The sequence below is a fragment of the Ceratotherium simum genome, chromosome 2, assembly GCF_057802395.1.
Source record: "Ceratotherium simum simum isolate JZ-2026a chromosome 2, ASM5780239v1, whole genome shotgun sequence".
NCBI lineage: Eukaryota > Metazoa > Chordata > Mammalia > Perissodactyla > Rhinocerotidae > Ceratotherium > Ceratotherium simum.
The window spans coordinates 98,456,652-98,477,436 of NC_141901.1; the positions used below are offsets into that span (position 1 = coordinate 98,456,652).

At 43.4% G+C, this 20,785-nt stretch overlaps 1 protein-coding gene across 10 annotated transcripts in view; it reads right to left on the bottom strand.

The window, feature by feature from the left end:
* PATJ (PATJ crumbs cell polarity complex component) overlaps positions 1 to 20,785 on the bottom strand; it is a 308,284-nt gene that overhangs the window by 98,695 nt on the left and 188,804 nt on the right. For all 10 annotated transcript variants that reach the window (XM_087417183.1, XM_087417200.1, XM_087417192.1 and 7 more), the window contains one exon: positions 18,018 to 18,109. In XM_087417183.1, coding sequence (XP_087273309.1) covers positions 18,018 to 18,109 — 92 coding nt within the window. The remainder of the gene's footprint in view (positions 1 to 18,017; positions 18,110 to 20,785) is intronic.

The following is a 20,785-nucleotide window of genomic DNA, read 5'->3' on the forward strand; positions in this document are numbered from 1 at the left end:
TTCTGTTGATTCTACCTTCAAAACGTATCTGGAGTCTTTCCACTTCTTTCCACCCTATCCTAGAGGCATCATCATGACTCATCTGAGTTAACGGAAGAGCTTCCTATTTGGTCTCTCTACTTACACTCGTCATTCTCTCTCCAGCCCATTCTTCACTCAGCAGAGTTATTATGGTCTAACATATAAATCTGATTATATTTCTATCCTCTGCTTAAAATCTTCCGATAGCCTCTTATTGCAATTAGGATCAAGTCCAGAATTGTTGGGGAGGCCATAAGGCCTCGAGCAACCTGCCCCAGCCCCCATCTCCGGCCCCTCGTGTTCTCGCTTCTCCTTGCTCACTTTGTTCCTGTTCGGCTCCAGAGGCTTTCTGTCCACCTCTCAGCTGAGCCAAGCTCCATCCACTTCAGGGCCTCTCTCACCTATTCTCTTCTGCTCTGCATGCCTGTCAACCAATCCTTTGTCTGATTCATTTCTGTTTCTTCTTCATAGCTCACCCTAAATGTCATTTCTTGAAACAAGCCTTCTGGGACCTCCACTATATGCTCATACCATCCTATACAATGATCCCAGTTGTATCTTTATAATTTACCTAACTGATTTGTACAAACATTTGCTTCAAATCTGTCTTCCCCCAGATGGCAAGCACTCCAGGGATGGGACTCACGTCCTTCCTTCTATTACATCCTCTGGGGCAAACACACTGCTGGGCAAAGAGTTTGCACTGAACATAGCTATCCAAAAAAAAAACCCAGAAGTCGTGATCACTCACTCAATAAGGAGACAGAGGCAGGAGTGTCAGTTCCAGCAGCACCACTAACCAGCTGTGCGATTTGGGGGAAATCACTGTTAAGAGCCTCAGTTTCCTGATCTCTTAAGTACATGGGCCGAACCTAAGAATCCCAAGCTGATGTAAAGTCTTTGTGGAATGAGGCAGAGTACAAACAAAGAGATGAAGTCTAGGTGCCATTTCTTGCTCTAATCTTCTCAGATTCTTGGATTATCTAGCACATGAGCCAAACCAGAGCAAAAGGGAGAAAAACTAAAATCCTCAAGTGACACAGCACATGAAGAATACATCTATTTTTCCTGACAGCATCACAGATGCCTTGAGTCTGCACTATTATGAGAAGAGATGGCCATTGTTTTTCCAGGAGCATAATCCGTCCCTCAGCAGTCTGCTCATGCACAGAAGTGAGCAGCCACCGCTGGGTAAGTAACGGCATTCTCCCGGTGGTAATTCCCTTTCCCATCAGTTTCCCCCATCGAATAACACGACAGAGCTCAGCTCCAGCTGAGAGCTGGACGCCAACAGGACACGTCTGCTCCAGACTCAGAGCTCACGGGGCGGAGCACATTTGGCAGTAATTAAGCAGATGGCTTTCATATCTCTCTCAAAGGTTACCAGCATTAAAAATACGGCTGCACATAAATTCTTACTTAGAAATCATGATTAACTGGACCAAGTTAGTGCAAATCAGCCAAGTTATCCCTTTATAATTTAATGATTTTCCCCAAATTACTATGACTTTAGTGGCCTTTAGTCCATATTCAGTTTTTTAAACCTCATGCGAGAACAGGAAACCTGCAACTACTCTCAGTGGAGAGAAGAAAGCTGCCATAAGTTACAGTTCATAATCCTTTATAATCCACTTACTCGTGAGTGTTCACACACCTCAGCATCACAGAGGCGGAGACCTGACAAGTTTACGGAGAAAGAGGCAGGAAGAGGAAGAAAACAAAGGAGAGAGGGCAGTTACACCCAAACAAGCAGTTAACCCGAACGACTCCGGGGACCTCCAGCCCCTCATATCCTATGATTCTCATAAGGAACGAAATCTGCTTGCTTTATAATTAACCTTTCCTTTCCAATATAATTAACGTAAGTTTCTTAGGCCCGGGTGCCCCATATAGGACACAGTGAGGAACTGTAATTGTCTGTTGGTGTGTTTACAATTATCTTTCACAGCTGTTGCGAGAGAGATAACAGTTCTGACACGGATGAGAACAGTGTTCCAGGGCTCAGAGCCCTGCGTGCGTCTGTCCGTATTGCTATCACGCCGTCCTCGATTATGATTTGTGCTGTTCCTTCTCCCTCTCCAAGCACAGGGGCGGGACCTTAGCTCTCCGCACCCAGCCTGCAGCAGAGTACCTGACAGACAGCAGGTGCACCACAAATGTCTGTTCAACAAACGGGAACTTAACAAGCAGGAGAAAGACACGGAAGCAGAACTATCCAAACTACGCCCTGTGCTTTCCAAGTTGCCTCGACGAGTTAATGACCACGTGCTGCCTGTCGTCAGCCAGCTCCGTTTTGACCACGTTAATGGACGTTTCTTGGGGTGTCTGCCCAGCTCACAGCGATTCCTGGATGGTAGCAATGTCCATACTGTGTATCACTGACAGCCTGCCCCAGCCTCAGTGGGTGGAGGGGTAGCTGCCTGCCTCAGCTCGGGCCAATCAGATTCTCTCTCCCAGGGACTCAAAGTCGAGAACAGACACGTGGAGGTCAGGGTGGCAGTCGCCAGATACACCAGTGGGCATGCTCAGGGCTAACCCGGGGTCAGAACTCCCTCTGCTGACACCTCCAGAGTCACTCGGCCCTTTCTCTTCCGAGTCTTAGCTGCATGGCTCCTTCTTAAGAGTCCACGAGACACCCCCGCATTCTCACATTCTCCTCCTAACTGAAGCTGCTCCAGTTCACTTTAACTGGTTGAAACTCAACAAGAGAGCTCTGATTTTGTTTTAAATATATACATTAGTTTATCTAACAAATAATGTATACTATGGATACAAAGACAAAGAAAACATGATTCTTCCCTTTGATATTAGCCGTTAGTGAGGAAGTCAGCCGAGTCAACAGACAGCCACCATACTGGCATTACCACCCAGGGCCTGTCAGTTTACTTCTGCTCCAAAAGGATGCTAGGAACACGCCTGAACTCAGTTTCTTGTTTGTAGAATACATTTATATTTATGACAAACACACATTCTGGATCCTGATTTCATTTTTTTTTATTATTAAAGGTTTTTTTTTTTTTAAATAATTTATTTATTTTTCCCCCAAAGCCCCAGTAGATAGTTGTATGTCATAGTTGCACATCCTTTTAGTTGCTGTATGTGGGACGCAGCCTCAGCATGGCCGGAGAGGCAGTGTGTCGGTACGCGCCCGGGATCCGAACCCGGGCCGCCAGCAGCGGAGCAAGCGCACTTAACCGCTAAGCCACGGGGCCGGCCCTGGATCCTGATTTCAATTCTATTTTGTTATAAAAATATACTCATGTTGGCAAAAATTATGCAACTTGTGTTAGGCAGAATTTTAAGAAGGCTCCCAAGATTCCTGACGCCTGGTTTATAGAAGGGAACAGGATGAGCTTCACTTCCATGACTAGCATTATCCGGCACAGCTGACTTTAAGATAAAGGGGGATTATCAGGTTGGGTGTCACCTAACCACGCGGGCCCTTTGCGTCTGGAGATTCTGCTTCTCAGAGCCTGTGTCCTGATCTATAAATTAGGAGGTTGGTTTACATGAATCCTAAGGAATGCCTGGAGGTCAGAGATCAGAAGCACCATTGCTGGCTTGAAGATGGAGGGGGCTGTGTGGCACTGAATGTGAATGGCTTCTGCAGCTGCGAGCAGGCCCCATCTGAGATCCAGCAAGGACACAGGCGTCAACGAGAATGAGCCTGCAAGTCGAATGTTCCCCACGGCTCCAGCAGAGAACTGGGCCTGGCCAGCACTCGATTTCTGCCCTGTGTGCCCTGAGCAGAGCCCAGCCAAGCCCAGCAGACCCTCTGACCTACACAACTGGGAGCTGACCAATGGGTGTGGATTTAAGCTATTGAATCTGTGGTACTTTGTTACACAGCAAGAGAAAACTAAAATACAGCAAAACTCTTGTGTGTGGAAAACATGGTCACCAGACACACATTTGAGTTCCTACAGTACCACTGCTCTGAATGCTTCTCACAGGTTAACTCGTTTGACCTTCGGAACAACTCTATGTGGCAGTTACAATCATTGTCTTCAGCTTACACAGAGGTTAAGCCACCTGACCAAACTCACAAACCTCATAAGTAGCAGAGGTGAGATTCAAACCCGCCAGTTTGGTTTCAAAACCTACTCTTTTAACTACTACACCACAGTGTGCCCGTCCCAGAGTCACATAAGTCTTCCTCTCTCTGATACCCAGGCGAATATGCCCAGACCTACCTTGGGGAAAAGTTCTCCCAGGTCACGAATTACTCTTAAAGCTATTTGTAATTTTCCTTAGGGTAAGATGCAGGCACTGTAACTCTACCCACTTCTCATGCCTAGGTTCTGAGTGTCATATCAACATCACCCATCCCTTAGACATATAATGACTGTAAAATGCTTTAATACATCCACTGTGCTTGGTAGTGCAGGCAGAGTGGTGACAATGCAGTGGAGTGTCAGTCCCTCCGGACACGTCTGGGATGGTCATGGGATGTCCCTAAATGCTCTGGCCTGTACTTTTCCTCCCCTGTCAAGTTGGGCCAGCACTTGATGATCTACGTTTCCTTTTCCTGCCCTGATCATCACAGGAACACACACTGAGATGGAATCATGTTCCCTGGGTACCCGAGGGACCATGGTGAGAGAGGCCCCTCGCTGAGCCCTGATGGCCACGTAACAGGAGAAAAAAAGAAACTTTTGCTGTTGTAAGCCCCTGAGATTTGGGGCTGTTAGTTACCGAAGCACAACCGAGTCTATCTTGACTCAAACATGCTCTGAACAAGTTTATTCCATAATACATATGTTCTTTAAAGTCACGCTTATGCCTTACTCAGAATAGCTAAAAACTGGAAACAACCCAAATGTCCACCTACAGGGAGCGGACCAACAAACTGTGGCATATTCACAGATTGGAATATTACTCAGTAATTAAAGGAACAAACTATTAATACATATAACAACATGGATAAATATTAAAAAATATGTAAAATGAAAAAACCCAGACCACACAAGCATAAATACTGTTTGATTCTATTTACATGAAGTTCAAGAACAGTTAAAACTAATCACTGGTGACAGAAATCAGGAAGTGTTGGCTCTGGGGGAAGGAGGCACTGACTGGAGAGCAGACCTGCAAACCTGGGGAGAAGGAATGTTCTGTATTTTTGTTTTGAGTGATGGTTACACAGGAATATGTTTTGTATTATCAAATCCAACAAACCTAACACTTAAAATCTGAGTGTAAATTACACCACAGTTAAAAAGTAAATTCATGATTATATGTAGTGTAAGACAACTAGGCTATTCTGGAAAGAAATCTAGACCAAGGCAGACCTAGGCAAAGGTACCGATTCTATCACTGATAAGATACTAAACATTTTTTGTGTGTGTGTGAGGAAGATCAGCCCTGAGCTAACATCCAATGCCAATTCTCCTCTTTGTTTGCTGAGGAAGATCAGCCCTGAGCTAACGTCTGTTGTCAATCCTCCTCTTTTTTTGCTGAGGAAGATTGGCCCTGGGCTAACATCTGTGCCCGTCTTCCTCTACTTTATATGGGACACTGCCACAGCACGGCTTGACAAGCAGTCTGTCAGTGCACGCCCGGGATCCGAACCTGTGAACCCCAGGCCACTGAAGTGGAGTGCGCACACTTAACCACTATGCCACCGGGCTGGCTCCTAAACAATTTTTTTAAATCGTGATTTTTTAATCTACAAAATTGGGATATCTTCTAATAGAATTGTTGTGAGATGATGTAAATGTCAAAGCACAATAACAATAATTAACATTTAGTGTTTTATGGTTTGATGATATTCAGTCTCAGATGCTTAAATTTCCATGGGCTAACTCCTCAGTTACTTTTAATTCATTCATCCATCAACCCTTAGATCCAAGGAAATCACCAAGTCTAATGGTTTCATTCTAAAGACTTTATCCTTTCTTCTCGTCCCATGGTCTCCATCCTCGTTCATGCTTTTCACATTGTCTGTGCTGTGACCAAGTGTTCCTACTGGTTTCCCTGTTTTGCTTTTTGTGTGTCTCAATCAATCCAAATCACTCCCCTCTCAACTGTGACAACCACTCCCTGGAACCACACCTGTTACCCCGTCACAGAGCTCCCTCTGTTGAAGCCTGTTTTGCCCATCATATAATTAATTATGTGTATGCCTTACAAGTTTTTGGAGAACTTCTTACTTAATCCTGTGGTCTTATATAGCATCTGACATACTGAAGGTACTTAATAAATGATTGAATTAAATTTGTTCATGCAGCTGGGACTCAATTCCTTCCCATGTAAGTCTACCCAGGTAGCATTACCTGGGTAGACTTACATGGGAAGTGAGTACAGCAAAAGCATTAACCAGCTTTTGCTGTACTCACTTCTTTAATAGTAAACTTGCTCTCTTCTGAGTTTCTAAACTATGTACATGGCTTTTCTCAGCAACTTCTATTCTTCTAAGAATAGGTCACTGCATTCTTGGAAGCCCATACATGTCATATACAGGGATTTTGTTGATAAAACCCTACATGTTTATTCTTTATCCATCAAAGTTATAACCATAATTCAAATTGTAATAAGAGATTTCATTAACATGTTATTTGAAGCACCAATCCAACAACTATTGACTAATTCCTTAGGATAAATATGGGATACTTTCTCCAATATAAACTCTAAAAGAACACTACAAATTGTGGTCAAAATAAAGATTAGTGGGCTATGAGGAGAACATACTTATCCTTCAGGAAAGCACAACGAGCCCATGACAACAATTTCTTTTTTTTTTTTAATATTATTTATTTTTTCCCCCAAAGCCCCAGTAGATAGTTGTATGTCATAGCTGCACTTCCTTCTAGTTGCTGTATGTGGGACGAGGCCTCAGCATGGCTGGAGAAGCAGTGCGTCGGTGCACGCCCGGGATCCGAACCCGGGCCGCCAGCAGGAGAGCACGCGCACTTAACCACTAAGCCACGGGGCCAGCCCAACAATTTCTGAATGAGGAGAAAAAAAGCCATATCTGATGTAATGTGTGGAATGTGTGTGTGTCTGTAGAATGCCTTAACTTCATTTCGGTCTGAGATACCTCCAAGTAGCATTTCTACTTCTTTTTAAAGCGAAAGTGTGTTCCATCTAAAATTCATATGGAATCACAAAGGATCTTGACTAGCCAAGCAATCCTGAAAAAGAAGAAGGTTGGAGGTCTCACCCTTCCCGATTTCAAAACTTACTACAAAGCTACAGTAATCAAAACAGCGTGGTACTGGCATAAAGACAGACATATAAACCAATGGAATAGAATAGAGAGCTCTGAAATAAACTGTCACATACATGGTGAAATGATTTTCAACAAGAGTGCCAAGACCATTCAATGGGGGAAAAGATGATCTTTTCAACAAATGGTGCTGGGAAAACTGGATATCCACATGTAAAAGAATGAAGTTGGATCCTTCTCTTACACTATATACAAAAATTAACTCTAGGGGCCAGCCCGGTAGCATAGTGGTTAAGTTCACACACTCCACTTTGGCAGCCCGGGGTTCACAGGTTTGGATCCTGGGCATGGACCTACACACTACTTATCAAGCCATGCTGTGGTGGCATCCCACATATAAAGTAGAGGAAGATTAGCCCAGGGCCAATCTTCCTCAGCAAAAAGAGGAGGATTGGCAACGGATGTTAGCTCCGAGCTAATTTTCCTCACCAAAAAAATAAAAATAAAAAACTCTAAATGGATCAAAAACCTAAACATAAAACTAAAACTATAAACTCTTAGAAGAAAACATAGAGAAAAAGCTTTGTGACATTGTATTTGGCAATGACTTCTTGGATACAACATCAAAAGCACAACAACAACAAAAATGGATAAATGGGACCACAGTAAAACAAAAAACTTCTGTGCATCAAAAGACACAATCAACAAAGTAAAAAGACAACCTATGGTCTGGGAGAAAATATTTGCAAATCATATATCTGATAAGGGTTTAATATCCAGACTATACAAAGAATTCCTACAACTCATTAACAACAAAACAACCAACCTGATTTAAAAATAGGCAAAGGATTTGAAATTTCTCCAAAGAAGACATACAAATGGCCAATAAACATATGAAAAGACGCTTAACGTCACTAATCATCAGAGAAATGCAAATCAAAATCCACCTCACACCCAATAGGATGGCTACTATCCAAAAAACAGAAAATAACAAATGTTGGTGAGGTTGTGGAGAAATTGGAACCCTTGTCCACTGTTGGTAGGAAGGCAATATGGTACAGCTGGGAAATAATATGATGGTCCCTCAAAAAATTAAAAATAGAACTACCATACGATTCAGCAATTTCATTTCTGGGTATATAGCCAAAAGAATTGAGAGTAGAGTCTCAAAAAGACATCTGTACACTCATGTTCACAGCAGCATTATTCACAATAGTCAAAAGGTTGAAGCAACCCAAATGTCCCTTGACAGATGAATGAATAAATAAATGTGGTCCACTCATACACCAGAATATTATTCAGCCTTAAAACGGAAGGAAATTCTGACACCTACTTACAACCTTGAAAATATCATGGTAAGTGAAACAACCCAGTAACAAGAGGACAAATGCTGTGTGATTCCACTTTTATGACGTATCTAGTACAGCTAAATTCAGAGATAGAAAGTAGAATGGTGGTTGCTAGGGGCTGGTGGGGAGGGAGAATGAGGAGTTATTTTTTAACAGGTACAGATAGAGTCTCAGTTTTGCAAGGTGTAATGAGTTCTGGAGACAGACGATGGTGGTGGTTATAAAACAATGTGAATACACTTAATGCCACTGAACTGAATACTTAAAAATGGTTGAGATAGTAAATTTTATGTTATGCATATTTCACCACGATTTAAAAAAACTAACTAACCAAGACAAGAAAAAGTACAAGTGTGATGAGATTATATCTGAACTATTTAGTTATCACTTAAAATCATTGTCTTCAGGACTGCTCTGGTCCTGCCACGTGGAAATTCACTAAGCCCATAGGATTTTATTTTATGCCAACAAAATAGCATTATATCAAAAGCAGAAGTTGTGTGTCTGAATTCAGCCTGGAATCCCGAGTAGGCTGACTTAATTTTTTCGCAACCTGCTCTAAAATGATCACAACTACAATCGAGTGCCCAGCACATTGCTAGGTACACACACAAGGTGAGTACACGGGGAGCACACGAACATAGCTACGCAGGCCCAGAGACTATGTTCTGATGGCACCAAACAGAGTGATGTGAGACACCTGAGGACAAACACACCAACTTAACGTTTGCTACATTAACTGGAATCAGACATTGAATTAACATTCAGCCAGGAAAGCTCCATGTGAATGAACCAGAAGTAACACACAAAACAAAGCAAATCTCAGTGGGAAGAAGAGATTCCAGTAGATATTTCTAACTATCTGAACAGACTGAATAGTTTCCCATTTCCAACTGGAAGAAAACACCAAAATAGCTGACTATGCTGAATCTGAAGTGAACGTCCAGGGACGGTGGAATTGTGAACTTTATTCACTCGGCCTTCCAAACAATGTCACCACTAATGAGGACCATTGGAGTCACACAGCACCCAGATGGTCAAAGATGGCCCAAGTACAAAGATGGCCCAGGCACAAAGATGGCCCAGGCCAGTTCTGAAGGATTGCTGCCAGCTGCGGAGAGGAAAAGGTGGCTCAAAGTATCTGGCAGTGCAGGCTGGTGGGGGCGTGATACAGGGAGCTCAGGACTGGATGGGACGGATGACTTAGCCTAATAAGTTTCTCACAGAGGTTCTTTCTAAAAGATAGTGTGGTAGACACTCTCAGCCATGCCCCTCTTCATCCTGGTTGGCAAAGCCCAAATGTTGTCCAGATATCCAGCCCTCACCATAAGGCTATGTGCTGGCAAAGGTGACCCCACTCCTCAGGCATCAATCCGGGATAAATCCTGCCTGATTCCTCTGAGATAGTCACGGTAAGCTCGTTTCAAGAGCCAGTGATGGTTTGGCAATGGTACGTGTCACACTGCAGGGCTCAGGAGAGGCTTGCTCAGGGTCTGAAGGGAACAACTTCCCAGAATCAAGGCTAAAAGCCTACATGTGACAAGAAAATGTGCAGAAGGAACCAAATACCTCACTCTGGTTGCTCGTCATTTGTTCAGATTGCTCACTTTTATCACCCTTCCCATCTATTAGGATTCTCTGGCAGACAGCAACAGAAATGAATTCCAGCCAACCTAAGCAAGAGGGAATTTATTCAAGGGATACTGGGATCTCACAAAACACCGGCAGGCTACATCAGACTGGGGACAGAAGGAACTAGGAGACCTCCACAGGACAGAGAGGCAGGAAGCAGAATGATGCCATATAAGGAACCTCTTATCAGGGCCCGAGGGCTCCCTGAATAAACACCATTCATAGGAATCACTCGCCTTACTTGCCTCCTGTTCTAAGCCGAATGGATCATATTGCCTGAGCTTAGGTCACTTGACTACCACTGGCCACACTTCGCCAGTGAGAGAAAGATCTGGATCCTCCAGCTTCTACAGAGAGAGAGGAGCATCTAGGTTTACTGTTTCTACTGCTCCACCATACTGCATACAGCGTGTGTGTGCGTGTGTGTGAGTGCCTGTGTCTGAGGGCCTGTGTGTGAGTGCCTGTGTGTGTGTGTGTGAGTGCCTGTGTGTGTGTGCCTGTGTGTGCCTGTGTGTGAGGACCTGTGTGTGTGTGCGAGTGTGTGTGAGTGCCTGTGTGTGAATGCCTGTGTGTGTGTGTGAGTGCCTGTGTGTGTGTGAGTGCCTGTGTGTGCCTGTGAGTGCCTGTGTGTGTGTGTGTGAGTGCCTGTGTGTGCGTGCCTGTGTGTGTGTGTGTGTGTGTGTTTTGGGAAGGGAGTCTCCTTATGGAAATGGACATTCTACAGGGAAAAGAGTGTAAATATTGACCGGCAAAAAAAAAAAGAAAGAAAGGAAGAGAGGAAAAGAGGGGAGGGAGGGAGGAAGGAAGAGAAATGCCCACGCCATCCCTGTGACCATCACAATCAGGCATTTCTGAGGGCCAGAAGAAGTAAACAAATGCCACCATAATTCCCACCAGCTGGTACTACGTCACGGAAAGGGAACAGCAAAGAAAAAACTACCAATTCTGTCCATGAAATAATAAAGTTGGTTTTCAAAGACACTGTACAAGTCATAACAAGAAAGAGGGGCTCGTCTTTTGGTAGCAACATGTTACCTAATTCACTGAATTCACTGAATTCATGAATGGCCCTGCAAAATTTTTGGTTGCTTCAGATTGATTAATTACAGCCAACCTCAAAAAAGTAAAATTTATGGCTATTGTGGATATTCAAAAGAATATGCCATAGGCTTTCAAGACGATTCCAGAAATTTATGACCCAATGGGATCATAACTGGATTAGATGTATGGCTTCTAAAGGTTCCCATAATAAGTCAAAGGGAACAATGCTTCTTATTTGGATACATAAATTCCAGTGTCTTTGAGAAAAGATCAAAACACTCCAAATCTACCGAGTCCTTGAACTAAAAGGCTTATAAACTCTACTTACAAATATAAAATTAATAAATAATTAGAATTACTATTTAAAATGGATAGTACAGGAACAAGTACTGAAGAAATGAAGCAAGAGTCAGTGTCTCAGAGGCCCTGAGAAACTCCGATGGGTCTACCATACAGGCCAGCTGGACAGAGAGACAGAAGCACCCGAATTGCAGGAGACTCTCTACTCCTTCCTCCCCGCAGCTCCCAACAGAGCTCAGTGCTCACGACAGGCCTCTCCCCCAGAACTTCCTGTCACACATCTGTGGCTGATATTTTACTGTGCACTTGAAAAGGGCATTGCATTCTTCACTGGTCCATGAGAGCCAGAAAGACACTTCTTATAGAATTCAGAACAAACAATGCACACAGCTGTACTCACCCCACGGTAACTTCCTAAAGAAGGGCTGCTTTTCTCCCACAAGGAAAGGTCCTGGGACACTGGGCATAACACCCCATTCCGGAAACCTTTGGGCCTCTGTACATCCTGACTTTGCTTACTTATCCTTCAGGTCTGAGCTTAAGCACCTTTCTTGGTGACACCTTCCCGGAGCTCCAAAGAGTAGGTTAGGTGTGTCTCCTATGTGTTCCTACAGCACATCCTATAGTGATCACAGCACCTCTGTCCTGGATAAGGCCCCAGACTGCTCACTCTCTGCCTTGTCCTCTAAGGCAGGGACTGTATTCTCAGCATCACTGATCCACAGCACCAGCACAAGGAGGCATTCAGCAAATACTTATTGGACAAATGCGTGAATATTTCTTTATGAAAGTAAAAGTCATGCTTGTTCCTCAATCATTTTTCCCTCCTATTTATCAAAGCTCAATATAAAGAATCAAGAGCACAGTAAGGATTTTAAAGACAGGCATTCCATTTGCTTCTCTAGATGAGCTCCTCCCAGAGACGACCCTGGCACTCACACGGATTTCAAGTCAATATCATCTTTCAGGCATATGGCCAGAGGATAATGGGCCACACCGTATTTTTAACTACAGAAACAAGACATATGTTTAATCGATACAGTAGGGGGATCCCATGGCGAGTCCACTCTCACCCGGCAGGGCTGGACAGCTGGCACTAAACCCTTCCCAGGGTTTCAGTTTCATTCGGCCCCCCTTAGCCCCAAGAGATTTTACACAGTATGAGTGTTCCACTCGTCGTTAAGTAATGGAGAGCGAGTTGTTACACGTGACATTTAATTTTCCACAGTGGGGGAGGTACGACAAGAGCTGCAGGCAAGATCATTCATCTCCTTGGATCCCTGCACAGCCGAACGTAGCAATTCATTCTCCACCCTGTTAACACAGCTTCCCTCCTGTTCATAAACTGGGGTGCTGGTGTAGAGGGGGTGATGGCGAACACGAGAACGCACAGGACTGAACGTGTGGTATGTGGTCAGAACCCAGATCGTCATATACACCTGGATGATCCAGAGTAGAATAGTTTAGTTTATCCAAGTCCGTATGTGCCATAGGGCACAATTACACAATTACAGGATTGTCCAAAATCTAATGAGGTGGGAAAAAACGAGGAAGAGTGACTATGTAAGTCATGTACACATGCAGCAACTTGCTAATTTTCACCAATGACTCACAGACCCCTTGTGACTTATGGATCAATTAGTCTATGAATAAATACAAGTGTTAAACGAATATGACAAGCACACGATCACACACAAGCGTACATCACTGCAAGAGGCCCTGTTAATTCAGACGTCCCCTGTGGATATTTTAACAGCTTTCAGAGATTACTTCCCTGCTCATCACACTCCCAGACCTGCGGCCAGTCCCCATTTTTATCTCAATTGTCAATAAATTTGAAAAAGAGCTGCCAAGGTATAAAAGCCAAAAATTTCTGTACAATGGAACTGCACGGAGAAGCAATAATTTCAACTAAGGAGGAAATATTGCCAAATAGAAGCACTAACTGCAAAGAAATACAATTTATAAAAATCAGTTTTTAAAGTAACATTATATAATACACACAAGTTATGCAGTTTTAAAGAAAAGTATAATTGCATCTGTTGTGCTGAGGTGATTTAAGAGTTAACTTCCTGAAACTTGATAACAAATCAATATTTAATTGCTTCGGGATTTGGTTCCAAAATAGGAGGATTAGGGTTCTCGTAACAAAGGTCTGAAAGAGGTAATATAAAAGCAGAGGCTGAAAGATGCACCTAAATGAGTAATGAACCAGTCAAGCAGCCTGAGAGAGAGAGGAGGGCGTGCTGCACGGCTCCTGCACAGGTCCACACCTGAAGAGGACGCCACTCCGCCACCACACCTGGGCATGCACAGCGCTGACGAGTAGTTACATATTCTTTTTTGGTTTTCTTAAGTGCTTTAAATTCTGACACTTATCTCAGTTAACTCTATTATACTACATTTTATTGACGTGGGATTAACTCATGTTAATTAGATTTCTCTTTATACATCCCTCAATTAAGCAGTGTTCTACTCCTTGTTAGAATATCAGGTCACCATGAAGAAAGCAGCAGCAGCAGCTGCTGACAGAACTAAGAGGTGTTTCAGGCTGTGCCCACGTCTCTTATTCTAACATTTACCAGAAATGGTTTTATACACTGTCTGTAGCGCTCTCTCCCAGGTTTTAATCATTATGATGTTAATTAAAGCATTCTTAAACTGCAAATGTGCTTCACTTAAAAAATATTCAAGATTCTTCAATTAGACGAAGTATATACGAGCAGTTCTTCTTTTTCCTCTTCTTTCCTTCTCCCCGACTTCTTTCCTTTTCCTTTACCTCTTTCCTCCATCCACCTTTCAACCTTTTTCTTTTTCTTTTTTTTTTTGTGAGGAAGATCAGCCCTGAGCTAACATCCGTGCTAATCCTCCTCTTTTTGCTGAGGAAGACGGGCTCTGAGCTAACATCTATTGCCAATCCTCCTCTTCTTTTCCCCTAAAGCCCCAGTAGATAGTTGTATGTCATAGTTGCACATCCTTCTAGTTGCTGTATGTGGGACGCGGCCTCAGCATGGCTGGAGAAGTGGTGCATCGGTGCACGCCCGGGATCCGAACCCCAGGCCACCAGTAGCGGAGCACGCGCACTTAACCACTAAGCCACGGGGCTGGCCCTCAACCTTTTTCTGCCATCAACAATCATCTTCATCGTCTTCTTCATCATCTTCATCATCATCTTCTTCATCATCTTCATCTCATCATCTTCGTCCTCCTCCTCCTCGTCATCTTCATCATCTTCTTCATCCTCATCTTCATCATCAATATCACTGTCATCTTCATCATTATCATCTTCATCAGATGATGATGAAGGTGATCATCATTCATCAGGCAGGGTGAACCCAGAGTTCCTTCTTTTAATCACTAAATCTTATAGTGCAGTCATTCTTTAGAAAGAATTCATCATTTAGGCAAGAGTTCTCAGTCAGATGAACAGTTCCTTCCCTTACAGAAAATGAAGCATTAATTAATTAATAAAATGTTGGCACACAGATCACCAGATATATATGTACTGACTCAAACAAAAGGTGTCAGCATCTCTCTTGATTCGAGTTAAGCTTGTTTTCCTTCTCACAGTCTAGAAGTGGGTACGACAGTAGATTGTTCAGAATCACACCCACATCTTCTTTCTTCTATAAAAGAAGACATAGAAAATCTTCCTAACTTAGTCTATTTGGGAAAGTAGTGGGGAAAGGGACTAAAGTATGAGGAATTTTGTAAAATAATGAGTTATATACTATGTGTACTTTTAAATCCACCAAATAAGTCAAAGTAACTTACTGTGATCATTGCCTCTGGAGAACAAATAATCTAGAATCACATAGTAGGAGCTGAAGGGAATTTATTCAATAAATCTTTCTGAATGCCCACTATGTGCCAGGCATTATAATTTAGTGACCATGCAGAAAGGTGCATAATTAGATGACATATTTTGAATGTACATTGATATTTCTAAATTGCTTAAAATCGTGTCCAGCGAATCAGTGTTCAGCAGCACCCTCATCTTGCTCACACCGTTAATTCACTGAACAACTCCTTTCCTTGATTCTGATCCCTTCTGAACAATCAAAATTGAAACCATCAGACACAAAATTAACGGGGCGTTATTACACTCTACTCAGCTTTCTCTTCTGTATTCTAAATAATATCAAATCACTGAACCTCTCTTCATTGAAGGAGGGTCCTATTTCCCAACTACTTCATTGCATTCAACGGTTTCTTTTGGATCCTACTCCATGTTCTTTTCACTCTCTTTAAATGGGGCGGCACAGTAGGAGGGTGATGGCCCCACGAATGCTGAAGAGGGAGCAGGAACGGTGACGTCGGTGCCTGTGGCCGCAGCCGCCCTGTGCTGAGCACGCGGTGCAGACGCTGTTCAGTGCTCTGTGCGTTTTCTCACGTGATCCTCACACAACTTGACACACAGTTTCAAGCCACATGCACTTCTTGTGTGGACTTCTCTCGAGGGACAACATCCTGAACTCTCTCGTGGCTGACCCTTCCTCAAGTCTGTTCCCGTTTTCATCATCTGACTGGAATGTTGTGACCTCTGGCCGCAGGAAGGGCAGAGAAACCCAGACAGGAGGTCGGTGTCTAGGTTTCAGGGGAGTAAGCCGGAGAGGCCTGTCTCAGCACAAAGACATATGAGCAGGGAAGGCTTCCCTCTCTGGAAGCAAGAGCGAAAAACTGGAAAGCCAGAAAGTGGTCCTGAGTGGACAGAAAAGGCACCAGCGTGGGATTTCTTCAGGAGCAGGAGTATTTCATCACCTGCTAGTGCCCATATCTGGGAATAAAACTGCCCCTGAATCCCACGGCCCCCTGCGAACGCACAGCCTTGCTGACAGGTAAGTAAGGAGAAGGAGAAAATAACAACAACTATCACCATCACTAAACCCCAGCTGACACCCTGTCAGCCGTCACTCTGCGAGACACTGTGCTGAGCACTTCAAATTCTGAAATAGCACAACAAGTGAGGTACGTGCTTTATTCTCCCCATTTCACAGATGATAACGGAGGTTCAGAGGGAAAAGACACAGAGCAACAGTGGACACACTGTTAGCTACATCACCCAAAATAATTCCCATTCACCTGTCATTGCCATTCATTAACAGAAAATCAAGCCTCACTCCATGGCTGACGTGGCGACGATGGCCAACACCAATGAGGATCCCAGTTCTGATTCACTCATGGAAGAGGCTCCGTCAGCCAGCAGGCGAGGGGCGGGTGAATGTGGGGCCCCAAACCCACCACAAGCTCTAGACAGCAGGCCTCCATCTCCCCCCTCTGGATTTCTCACCAGCACTGTTAACACGAAGCTCCTAACCTTTCCCCGAGTTCTGCCTTCCTGCCTGCTCTTTGGTGAGGACGTTAATGAGTCAGCAAATGGACCGAATGATGGCCACAGGAGGAGACATGGGACGGTTCCATTCTATTCACAGACAGGATAATCAGATCAAGAAGGGAAGAGTTTTTTTAAACTGAAATATAAATGCCAGCCTGTCTTGACATGAGTACAGCCATGTTTGGCCACTCCATTGACCTACAGCCACCAGCACAAAAAGAAATATAAAAGCTGCTTTCTGCGTGGTGGGAACTGGCCTTTTCCCGGGAACCGGCCTTTCTCCCACGGAGAGAGTTACAAGTTGTAACATTTCAAGGCTCTTGGAGCGTCGTAGCCCGGAATGGACTGGCCATCTGTGCCGGGCTGAGACGATAACCAAAGAGAACAATGCACGTACACAACTACCGGGCTGGGACGTTAGCCAGGGGGCTCAGTGCACGTATGCCACTGATAACCATTTTGTGCATGGAAACACTAAATGCTTGCTCTGCAAACTCTGTAATTGCTTACTCTGAAAATTACTGATGGTATAAAAACTGCTGGAAACTGAGACCCGGGGAGAGTTCCACCTGTGGAAGGGACACCTTGCCCAGGACGTGTGATCCTTGCCCAGCCGCGTCGATTGACAGGACTCTCCCGGCAGTGGGGCATGGATATTGTGAGTTTTTGATTTGATGTGAAGTAATTGATTTGATATGAAGTAATTGATCTGATCTGTTCTCTTTTCGGTCAACCTGGTGTTTCTCTTTCCGGTTGATTTGTGTCATTTCTCTTCAGCCGATGTGGGTGTTTTCCCTTTCCAGTCAGGCTGATGTTTTTTCCCTCTTAATATTTGACCTATTTGGATCTGTTTGCAGACTGTCACCTTTACTATCCTCTATATAATAAAATATACCTTCAGTCCATTTGTTTGGAGTGGAAAGTGTCTTTTACGTCTCCGATCGAATCCCCGAACCTCTCATAACACAGCCTCAACTACTAATTCTATCAACAAGAAAACCTCATAATCAAACAATCTATACTTTTCTTAGTGACAGTTACAAACGGAAAATGTATTTTTAGAATACAGTAATCTGGCTAGACAGATAAAATACAAGAGATAAAATACAAAATATAATAACATCTCCAGAAGAGATCTCAGATTTTAGAAAACCAGACATCTCCATCTCACCTGATGAAAACCAGCTTGACCTTCGATGGGGCAGTCTTAATAATGGCAGACGCATTTTGGTGACTTCTTCCATACAGGATCTGATTGTTTATCTGATTGGGAAAAAATAAAATGCACTTGTAAAATGCAAAATATATATCTATACATGTAAACAAGTATATATGTATATCTTTGGAATTAAACAATGAAGTCCATTCATTTTCAAGTGGATACATGTAGGACACTAATGCTAAAAATCTTAATATTCTTTGTATTATGGATTCAAACACTAAACAGCTATTAAAATCTCTTAAGTTCAGTTTTGAGTGTAGTTAATAAAGAACAGACAGTCCTTAACCCTTTTCTAAACTTCAAGAGAGCAGTGATTAAGCTGGATGCAAAAACTTTATGATAGATTTTCATTTCATACAACTTTTCCAGATTCCTACACAATGTAGAAAACAGACACACTGTGGTACTCGCCAGAGCTCTGGAGGGCCCATTAGACACGACTCTGTAAACATGTCAGGGTTATTACATGGCATAAATTTTGTTACCATAGAGGAGGTAAATGTTTTGTCCCTGTTTTAAGTCAAATTTTAGATCAATTGCACAGAAAGATTTTCCTATACATATCTGCTCTTATCCAAGATGTGGTGGGGTTTTTAACTTGATTAAATGCACCTAAATATGATCTAAAAACATTTACATTCTAAATTTTTTCACTCCAGATTTTCCCACTGATAAAACTATGATGATGGCCATAATCAACCTTTTATTTTATTTCATCCAAATGATAACAACAGCTGGCAGAGTTTTGGCTTTTTCCCCTGTCTCTTTCATAAGTAGTTAATGATCTACACTAGTACCCCTGTTTAACTGAGGCCTGGATAATTTCTACTGTTTAAGGGAGAGTATAGTACACTATATAAGGGATATTAAAAATGGATTTATGCTTTTCGTAATGAGCATCTAATTTGTCCTTAAGCTCTCCGAAATTTTGCATTTGAAGACACACCTGAAAAAGGTATCCTTTTTGACATCCCAGTTACAATGAGAAAGCATATGGAAGCGAATACTTCAAAGGATGGAATGAGCATATAGTATTATTGACTGCCTAAACGAAGCTGGTCTATCACCTGACGTGGTGGAGCGGCATTCATACCCAAGGCTGTGGCAGAGACTGAACTCGAGCTGCCCCCCAACTATGCCTCTCGTTCTAGCAGCTCTTGTTCTTCACCAGGATAACCAATCACACTGAAATCCACTGATCTCCACGCTGTCATTTCTCTGATCCTGTTTCTTCTTCTCTAAAAGGAACCTAAGCACCCACTTCACAAAACTGTTGTCAGAATTAAGAGTTAACGCCTGTAAACTTGATTCATAGTAATCTTGATACCCGAAAGATTTTTAATTTTTGCGTGTTCAGAACTACCCATGTTTTCTGTTAAGAGTCTGTCCCTTTACTAGCATGTATGTAAACTACGCCCGCCCTCCGCATGACGCTACAGTGATGGCTGCTGCCGTCAGATCTTCGTCCAAACCCATGGAACGTGCAGCTCCAAGAGTGAGCCCTGACATAAACCCTGAACTCCGGGTGAGGTGATGTGTCAGTGAGGGTCCATTGACTAACAGATGTTCCCTCCGGTGGGGCTGTTGATAACCAGGGAGACTGTGCCTGTGTGGAGACAGGGGAGATGAGAAATCTCCCTGCCTCCTCTCAATTTTGCTGCTCTAAAAAAATAAAGTATTGAAAGAAAAAAAACATGCCCACCCTCTAGACTATATATTTTCTCCTAATACTTTCATGGTCTTTTTTTCTTATGTTTACATCTTCTTACCTAACTTATAAGGGAAATAGTTATATAAATCATGTAGTCATTCAGAGTAATGTGGAGAAGTACACTTAATGACATAGTAAACGTCCAAAATGTATTATGTGGCAAAACCTGGTAATAAAATAGTATGTCTAGCATAACCACTTTTTTTTTTAAAGGACTCTTTATTTATTTATTTATTTTGTGAGGGAGATCAGCCCTGAGCTAACATCCGTGCTAATCCTCCTCTTTTTGCTGAGGAAGACCGGCTCTGAGCTAACATCTATTGCCAATCCTCCTCCTTTCCACACTCTCCCCCCCCAAAGCCCCAGTAGATAGCTGTATGTCATAGCTGCACATCCTTCTAGTTGCTGTATGTGGGACGCGACCTCAGCATGGCCGGGAGAAGTGGTGCGTCAGGGTGCGCCCAGGATCCAAACCCGGACCGCCAGTAGCCGAGCATGCGCATTTAACCGCTAAGCCACGGGGCCGGCCCCTGTAACCACTTTTTTTGCTAACCAGATTTTTCAATCTCTTTAGTTTATAATGAACTACAAATAAGGATCTTTAAATCACAATTTTAAAATGAGATAATGCGTGGAATATGCTTGATTCAATGCCTGGCATTCAGGTAATTATTCACGAACGTCTTCCCGCCGCGCTTGGCCTCTGCTTTCAGAAAGTCTTTCCTAAACCACGACCTGTCAAACCTTCCTGCCTTTGAATTCCACGGCACTAGGTTTATACAATCTCTCACTGCACTCACACCCCACCGGACACGGCAAAGGCGGTCCTTGCTGGGGGCGAGCACCAGTGCAGGGCCCGCATTTACTGAGCTTAGATCAACTCCGGGGGGCAGGAGCCGGTGTCCCCCGGCATCCCCAGCTTGTCCTGCACAGCCTGCACACAGTGGCGCTCGATGAGGATAACCGCAGAGCCCTGAACGGAAGTGGCACTTCCATTAATAACTGC